Source organism: Rana temporaria, chromosome 2 (assembly GCF_905171775.1).
Source record: "Rana temporaria chromosome 2, aRanTem1.1, whole genome shotgun sequence".
NCBI classification, from domain to species: domain Eukaryota; kingdom Metazoa; phylum Chordata; class Amphibia; order Anura; family Ranidae; genus Rana; species Rana temporaria.
In genome coordinates this window covers 506577661-506587078 of record NC_053490.1, presented here as the reverse complement: position 1 = coordinate 506587078, position 9418 = coordinate 506577661, and the positions used below count along the sequence as shown (strand labels likewise).

Sequence of the window (9418 nt, the reverse complement as noted above, 5' to 3'; positions counted from 1 at the left end):
TATGGAAGGGGTGCCCGGCTTTGAAAAATAGGTGCTCCCTGGCCGTAGGTCCCCTAGAAAACAAACGTTGCACACTTGTAGAGAAAGAGTGGGGCTAATTGTATGTCAAGTTTGGGGTTCAAGGGACCTACGGCCGGCCGGTACCGGTTCCCCAAATCCAGGAGATCAGGCGCAAAAAGGTGCCGAGGGGGGCATTTTCAGCACACAAAAAATGTGCTGAAAAACTTGGATTATACTCGAGTATATACGGTATGTCTATTTGAAACCCGTTCTCTTACTATGGATTTATTGTTCCACTATGTAAAAGAATGTATCAATGACTCTTAATTTTCTCTATTAAAAGAAATAATTAAATCGGGAAAATAATGCAGTATGGCCACTAGATGGAGCTGACGATCATAGCAAATTAACACACAGTGATTATTCATGACAGCTGTACAAATGTTTAAGGCAATCACAGACCCAAAGTGATGGGGAATCCTTGATTGACACCAAATCAAGGTGTGGGGGGAATCGTCTTTTGGGGACACAGATTCCAGTGACATCTCAGAAGGGATTCCCCTCACGCTAGAGAGATTTCCTCTTAAATAATAGGAAGTGAAGGAAAATTATCCAAACAGGACACAGACAACAAGAAAAGAAAGCTTGGCCGGGGTTTTAATCATTGACTCCGCTATCCAAAATCTAAAAGCGCACAGACGCTGCTCGGTTCCAGCCTGCATTGTTCATCTTACAGAAGACATCCGAGACATCTGCCAGCATTTTCAGGCTGACATTTCAGATTCCAAGGGATTGCAAAACTTCAATTCCCGGCCTTGATGGAAAACTAGAACTATAAATGTATGACGGTGTGTTTTCTAGGCAAGCAAATATTAATGACATGTGTGCAAACAGCCTGCAAGTTAAAGCTGAACTCCGGAGAAGGAATAATAAATATCACAACAATAGCACATTACTATAGAGTTCCTACAATACATCATTCTGGGTTCATCTATTTATGGCTCAGTTATGCTGATTGGCACATGGATTATCAATACAATCTCTATGGTATAAAATAAAATATAGGCTCATAGCCTTGGAAGAACAAGTCACGGTGTGGGTTGCCTGCATTTGTAATGGTCTAAGCGTGGCCACATGTGGGTAAAGTCCTCACTGAGAACATGGCACACTCATCACAAATGGTACTCAGAAATATTCTATTATTTGCTTGTATGTAGGGTGACCACGTGTCCCGGATTGCTCGGGAAAGTCCCGCATTTTGCAGGTCTGTCCCGGGCAGCTTCATTCCAGGACAATACAGTGTCCCGGAATGAAAATGACACAGCCACCCCCCAAGCCAAACTAATGCCCCCAAAAAAGGCTGCCACATCACCACTTTACTCACTGACAGTACTTGTCCTGCCTGGGAATGCCTGGAGGAGCACAGTCCCCGCCCCCTGCTTGCGATTGGAGAAATCATAAATCCCGCCTCTTGTGTCAAATCAATCAAACTGATTTTTAGAAAAGGGGGTGTCCCTGAATGGTAGTTTGGAAATGTGGTCACCCTACTTGAACAATCAGATGAAGACTGCTACAGAAAAAAAACATTTCATTCACAAATCGAATGCCGCTTACACACGACTGTTTTTCATGTCATGGAAAAAAACGAAGTTTTTCTCGACGTGGTTCTTGTCAAGCCTGCCTTGCCTACACCCGATCGTGAAAAAAAATGCTTGCGCAAAGCGTGGCGACGTACAACGCGTACAACGGCACTATAAAGGGGAAGTTCCATTCGAATGGCGCCACCCTTTGGGCTGATTATGCAAATTTCCCTTCTCATAGCTTACGGTACTTCTGAGCATGCACGTTTTTCCCCCGTCGTTAAAGCCTACATAGGACCGTTTTTCACGACGAGAAAAACTACGAGAAAAAAAAGAGCAGGTTCTAAATTTTTTAAGCCATTTTTACGTCGAGAAAAATGCTCTGGAGCCCACACACGATCGTCTTTAATGACCAATTTAAAAAATTGCATTTTTCTCGTCATGAAAAACGGTCGTGTGTACGCGGCATAACAATGACTTTTCTTCAGGTTTGTGGTCAGATCCATAAAATAACATAGCGTAGGAGGTTTATACAAACTGGAACAAACATTTCAAATTTTTAGGGTCAGTATGAATTATAAACTTCAGCTCTAGCCAACAGCTACCCTTCCCCTTGCTCTAGTTTACGTCAAAGCCCAATTGACGTCTAATGCACACGATCATTTTTCGGGTTGTAAAAAATGACGTTTTTTGTAATGTCATTAAAAACGATCGTGTGTGGGCTCCAGAGCAATTTTCGGGTTCTGAAAAACGGGCAAAAAAAAAAATTCGAACGTGATCTATTTTTTCACAACGTTTTTAACGTTGTGGTAAAAAATGGTCGTAAAAAATGCTCGTTCTGGTAAAACTATCGTTCGTAATGGAGTAAGCACATTCATCACGCTGTAACAGACAGAAAAGCGCGAATAGTCTTTTACTAACACAAAATCCGCTAAAGCAGCCCAAAGGGTGACGTCATCCGCATGGAACTTCCCCTTTATAGTGCCGTCGTACGTGTTGTACGTCACAGCGCTTTGCTAGAGCATTTTTTTTTCATGATCGTGTGTAGGCAAGACCGTTTTAATGATCAAGTTGTTTTTTCTAGAGCCTGAAAAACTTTGGGCCAGATTCTCGTCCATCGGCGTATCTTTGCGGCGGCGTACCGTATCCGATTTACGTTACGCCTCCGCAACTTAGACGGGCAAGTGCTGTATTCTCAAAGCACTTGCTCCGTAAGTTGCGGCGGCGCAGCGTAAATCGGCAAGCGTAAGCCCGCCTAATTCAAATGTGGGACAGGGGGGCGTGTTTTATGTTAATCTTCTGTGACCCGACGTGATTGACGTTTTTCACGAACGGCGCATGCGCCGTCCGTGGAAATCTTCCAGTGTGCATTGCTCCTAATACGCTGCAAGGACGTATTGGTTTTGACGTGGATGTAAATTACGTCCAGCCCCATTCACGGACGAGTTACGCAAACGACACAAAAATTTCAAATTTTGTTGCGGGAACGACGCCCATAACATTGGTACGCCGCACTTACGCCACCATATAGCAGGGGTAACTATACGCCGGGAAAAGCCTAACGAAAACGGCGTAAATATACTGCGCATCACGACTTTCCGACAGAAGCCGAACGTCTGCCTGCGCAGCGACGTTCAGCTTCTTTCGGAAAGTCGTGACGTCAAGTATGCGTCGGTCGGAGGAACGTCAATCAACTAGGAACGCCCACCGCCACAAGACTCATACCCGGAAGTCGAGGGATGAAACGGCGATATCGAGGTATGTACGAAAAAAAAAAAAAAAAGCCAGCCTATCCGCAGTGTAAGCAGTCTTCCAAATGTATTGTTAGAAATTTGTTTTAAGGGGGAACCTCCACTTTAACCATGAGGTTGTCAGAAGGTAATTCGTTATCGGCAAGGCTTGGGCAAGGCTAGGGCAAACCGTACAATAAAACAGGTAGCCACTTTGAGGCATGGCAACAAAAAGCCAATCAATGGAGGGACAGAGGGTATCACCAAGGTTTAGAAGGAACAGACTTAGCCCTAATCAGTAATAAAGAGGCCGAAATGCTTTGGTGCTTCCACCACGAAACAGAGGTGAACAATACTGACAGATTAAATTCTAATGCCCCCGTACACACGATCGGAAATTCCGACAGCAACAGTCCGATGTGAGCTTTTTGAACGTGTGTAGGCTCCATCGGAATTTTGCTGTCAGAATTTCCGCCAACAAAAGATTGAGAGCTGGTTCTCAAATTTTCAGATGGAAAAAATTCCTATTCTTCTGTAGCAATTCCAAAGCGCAAAATTCTGACGCATGCTCGGAAAGAATTCGACGCATGCTCGGAAGCATTGAACTTAATTTTCTCAGCTCGTCGTAGAGTTGTACGTCACCGCGTTTATGATGGATGAAAGTTCAGAGAACTTTTGTGTGACCGTGTGTATGCAAGCCAAGCTTGAGCGGAGTTCCGTTGGAAAAACCATCCAAGGAAAATCCGGTCGTATGGACGGGGCATAAAATTTAACTTTGGCGTTCAGAATTATATAGATTAAAACTATAATATGGTCAGCCCTACAGGCTGTGAAAAGCTGCAACAAGCCAACAGAAGACGCTCATAGAAATGGTTACTTAAAAGGGAATTCCGCACATATCAGAATATTAAGCTGTAGATGGGGGATGATTAGAGGATCTCGAGTATGGCGTTATATACTAACGATGCCACCATTATGAAGATCTTCTGCCAAGTTCCTACGTCATTCTCTTCACCTTGGCATCTCTTGCTGCAGTGTGTCTGGAAATTGGTAAATGTGGGAGGAGGAGAGTGTTGGATGATCTTCACAGTGGTGGATCATCGGAAGAATAGTCTGCAGAGAGGTATAACGTGACACAATAAAAGTCCCCTCATCACACGCCACCCAAGAAGCTTGGATGAAGCTTGACTTTATATGGCTCCTGTTTCTTCTTTGTTTTATACCTGAGGTAAGCAACCCCTTCTCATCCAACCCCCTGAAAGAAAAAGATCTAGTGAACCCAACTAGGTTGGTTTATGACCCCATTCTTTTGGCCACACCATAATATGCATATTCAATCTCGTAATCTGCCGGGCATGTGTTGCTGAACTCATCTCTGGCATAAGCATTATTCAGATATCTCCAGATTCCAGTCATTTCTGGCGGCATTTCGAAATTCCGGAATTTCTTGGCTACCACCTTCAAGAAGACAAAATAAAGAGAGAACAGTCACACAAAACCATGTAATATGTCAATTAAATGTGAATTCTCTCTAAGCACCAAATAAAAATGTATTTTAAGGTGAACTCCACGTCAATATAAGAAAAAATGGCATGAGGTCCCCCTCTAAAATCCGTACTAGACCCTTATCCTAGCATGCAGCCTGGTAGGTCAGGATAGGAGGGGGGATGAATGAGCGCCCCCCTCCTGAACCGTACCAGGCTACATGCTCCCAACATGGGGGGGGGGTGCTTTGGGGCAGGACGTGGGCTGGGTTTGGCTAGGCTTTGGAGTAAGCCAAGAGCTGGAGCTCATCTGTTGGAGCCACTCTAGAGAAAGAGCTGATGTTTCTGAAGCTGTTCTGAGCTGTGGGTTTACTTCGTCTCGTGAGCAAGCTCTCATGTTTGGTTGGGCTCTGGAGCAAGCCCTCAGGATTGGTTAGGCTCTGGAGCAAGCCCCCAGGTTTGGTTAGGCTCTGGAGCAAGCCCCAAGGTTTGGTTAGGCTCTGGAGCAAGCCCCCAGGTTTGGTTAGGCTCTGGAGCAAGCCCCCAGGTTTGGTTAGGCTCTGGAGCAAGCCCCCAGGTTTGGTTAGGCTCTGGCGCAAGCACCCAGGTTTGGTTAGGCTCTGGAGCAAGCCCCCAGGTTTGGTTAGGCTCTGGAGCAAGCCCTCAGGTTTGGTTGGGCTCTGGAGCAAGCCCCCAGCTTTGGTTAAGCTCTGGAGCAAGCCCCCAGCTTTGGTTAAGCTCTGGAGCAAGCCCCCAGCTTTGGTTAGGCTCTGAAGCAAGCCCCCAGCTTTGGTTAGGCTCTGGAGCAAGCTCTCAGATTTGGCTGGGCTCTGGCGCAAACCCTAAGGTTTGGTTAGGCTCTGGAGCAAGCCCCCAGGTTTGGTTAGGCTCTGGAGCAAGCCCCCAGGTTTGGTTAGGCTCTGGAGCAAGCCCCCAGCTTTGGTTAGGCTCTGGAGCAAGCCCCCAGCTTTGGTTAGGCTCTGGAGCAAGCCCCCAGCTTTTGTTAGGCTCTGGAGCAAGCCCCCAGCTTTGGTTAGGCTCTGGAGCAAGCCCCCAGCTTTGGTTAGGCTCTGGAGCAAGCTCTCAGATTTGGCTGGGCTCTGGAACAAACCCTTAGGTTTGGTTAGGCTCTGGAGAAAGCCCCCAGGTTTGGTTAGGCTCTGGAGCAAGCCCCCAGGTTTGGTTAGACTCTGGAGCAAGCCCCCAGGTTTGGTTAGACTCTGGAGCAAGCCCCTAGCTTTGGTTAGGCTCTGGAGGAAGTTCTCAGATTTGGTTGGGCTCTAGCGCAAACACTTAGGTTTGGTTAGGCTCTGGCGCAAGCTCTCAGGTTTGGTTAGTCTCTGGAGCAAGCCCTCAGGTTTGGTTAAGCTCTGGAGTAAGCCTAGAGCTGGAGCTCATCTGCTGGAACCACACTGGAGCTGTGGCTGGAATTTCTGAAGCTGCTCTAAGCAGGGGGTTTAATTAAGCTCTGAAGCAAGCCTAGAGCTGAAGCCACTCTAAAACCGCAGCTGACAAGCACTGAGCACTGAAAACAGGAGAGCACCTTCTATCAGACAAACCTTTATGATGTGCAGTTTTGGTAGAAGGTTGCAGTCTGCTAGCGTCAGCTCATCCCCATCCAGAAACTTCCTGTTGGAGACCAGGACTTCCTCTGTGCTGTAGGCATCAATTTCATCAGCCAAAGGGGAATCCAAAAAGTCATTCAGTTTCTTTAAGGACCTCAGTAAGTTTTTTTCTAGCGCTAAAGAAGAAGAAAACATACAGAATAGTGATAAATACTTTACATTTTTTTCAGTATATAGGAAAATGCGTGGAGAGCAGTGTTAATTTTGGCAGCAAATTTCGATTCAGTTTTAGTCTAACGTACACACTAATGGAATTTCCGACAACAAATGTTCGATGTGAGCTTTTTGTCGGATATTTCGACCGTGTGTACGCTCCATCGGACATTCCGACAACAAAAATTTGAGAGATGGTTCTCAAATTTTCCGACAAAAGTTCTTGTTCGTCTGTATGAAATCCGACGCACAAAAATCCTACGCATGCTCGGAATCATCGAACTTCATTTTTCTCGGCTCGTTGTAGTGTTGTACGTCACCGCGTTCTTGACGTTCGGAATTTCAGACAACATTTGTGTGACCGTGTGTATGCAACACAAGTTTGAGCCAACATTCCGTCAGAAAAAAATCCACGGTTTTGTTGTCGGAATTTCCGATCGTGTGTATGCAGCATTAGACTTAGGACTAAAATATAATTTTAGTTTTAGTCCCATTTTAGTCTTCTGCAATTGTTTTAGTCGTATTTAGTCTACTAAATCTCCAGTACATTTTAGTCGACTAAAATGTCCTACACTTTTTGTCAACTAAAACTCATTTTAGTCGTCTAAAATCGAATGGGTGTAGTTAAATTGTAATGCTAACATTTCTCTACAATTTCCAAACTCATTAAATACGGCTGGAGTGAAGAATCTAATATGCTTTTATTTATGGTATTGAGGTATAAACATGCACTACAGACAGGGCCGGACTTACCATTGGCCTTGACTGGGCTCAAGCCCAGGGGCCCCACCCGATAGGGGGCCCCCTTTAAAAGACGGCAACCCCCCTTTTTTTTATTTATTTTTTGTAAAAAAATGTTTTTTTTTATATATTTTTTATTTTTATATATATAATATGTATATATATATATATATATACAGGGAGTGCAGAATTATTAGGCAAATGAGTATTTTGACCACATCATCCTCTTTATGCATGTTGTCTTACTCCAAGCTGTATAGGCTCGAAAGCCTACTACCAATTAAGCATATTAGGTGATGTAAATCTCTGTAATGAGAAGGTGTGTGGTCTAATGACATCAACACCCTATATCAGGTGTGCACAATTATTAGGCAACTTCCTTTCCTTTGGCAAAATGGGTCAAAAGAAGGACTTGACAGGCTCAGAAAAGTCAAAAATAGTGAGATATCTTGCAGAGGGATGCAGCACTCTTAAAATTGCAAAGCTTCTGAAGCGTGATCATCGAACAATCAAGCGTTTCATTCAAAATAGTCAACAGGGTCGCAAGAAGCGTGTGGAAAAACCAAGGCGCAAAATAACTGCCCATGAACTGAGAAAAGTCAAGCGTGCAGCTGCCAAGATGCCACTTGCCACCAGTTTGGCCATATTTCAGAGCTGCAACATCACTGGAGTGCCCAAAAGCACAAGGTGTGCAATACTCAGAGACATGGCCAAGGTAAGAAAGGCTGAAAGACGACCACCACTGAACAAGACACACAAGCTGAAACGTCAAGACTGGGCCAAGAAATATCTCAAGACTGATTTTTCTAAGGTTTTATGGACTGCTGAAATGAGAGTGAGTCTTGATGGGCCAGATGGATGGGCCCGTGGCTGGATTGGTAAAGGGCAGGGAGCTCCAGTCCGACTCAGACGCCAGCAAGGTGGAGGTGGAGTACTGGTTTGGGCTGGTATCATCAAAGATGAGCTTGTGGGGCCTTTTCGGATTGAGGATGGAGTCAAGCTCAACTCCCAGTCCTACTGCCAGTTTCTGGAAGACACCTTCTTCAAGCAGTGGTACAGGAAGAAGTCTGCATCCTTCAAGAATAACATGATTTTCATGCAGGACAATGCTCCATCACACGCGTCCAAGTACTCCACAGCGTGGCTGGCAAGAAAGGGTATAAAAGAAGAAAAACTAATGACATGGCCTCCTTGTTCACCTGATCTGAACCCCATTGAGAACCTGTGGTCCGTCATCAAATGTGAGATTTACAAGGAGGGAAAACAGTACACCTCTCTGAACAGTGTCTGGGAGGCTGCGGTTGCTGCTGCACGCAATGTTGATGGTGAACAGATCAAAACACTGACAGAATCCATGGATGGCAGGCTTTTGAGTGTCCATGCAAAGAAAGGTGGCTATATTGGTCACTGATTTGTTTTTGTTTTGTTTTTGAATGTCAGAAATGTGTATTTGTGAATGTTGAGATGTTATATTGGTTTCACTGGTAAAAATAAATAATTGAAATGGGTATATATTTTTTTTTTGTTAAGTTGCCTAATAATTATGCACAGTAATAGTAGTCACCTGCACACACAGATATCCCCCTAAAATAGCTAAAACTAAAAACAAACTAAAAACTACTTCCAAAAATATTCAGCTTTGATATTAATGAGTTTTTTGGGTTCATTGAGAACATGGTTGTTCAATAATAAAATTAATCCTCAAAAATACAACTTGCCTAATAATTCTGCACTCCCTGTATATATATATTATTATTATTATTATTATTATTATTAAAGGGCCCAGGGGTCTCCAGGGCCCCCGGATGGCAACCCACCTTTTTTATTTTTTTATAAAAAAAATTACATTTTTTTTTATATATATATATATATTTTTTTTTATTAAAGGGCTCAGAGGTCCCCAGGGCCCCATGTGGCAACCCCCCCTTTTTTTATTTTTTTTATAAATGTTTATTTTTTTATTTTTGTTTATTTTTTTATTTTTTATTAAAAGGCCCAGAGGTTCCCAGGGGCCCAGAGGTCCCCAGGGCCCCCGGGTTTGGCAACCTCCCTTTTTTTATGTATTTTTTATAAATGTTTTTTTTTTTATTATTAAAGGGCCCAGA

At 44.1% G+C, this 9418-nt stretch overlaps 1 protein-coding gene across 1 annotated transcript in view; it reads right to left on the bottom strand.

Moving 5' to 3' along the window:
- Positions 1–4052: 4052 nt before the first annotated feature.
- CLIC6 (chloride intracellular channel 6) overlaps positions 4053–9418 on the bottom strand; it is a 68550-nt gene continuing 63184 nt past the window's right edge. Inside the window, exons 5-6 of the mRNA XM_040338941.1 lie at positions 6354–6535; positions 4053–4768 (exon numbers count right to left, since the gene is read on the bottom strand). Of these exons, the coding sequence (XP_040194875.1) occupies positions 4604–4768; positions 6354–6535 (347 nt within the window). The 3' untranslated portion in view covers positions 4053–4603. The remainder of the gene's footprint in view (positions 4769–6353; positions 6536–9418) is intronic.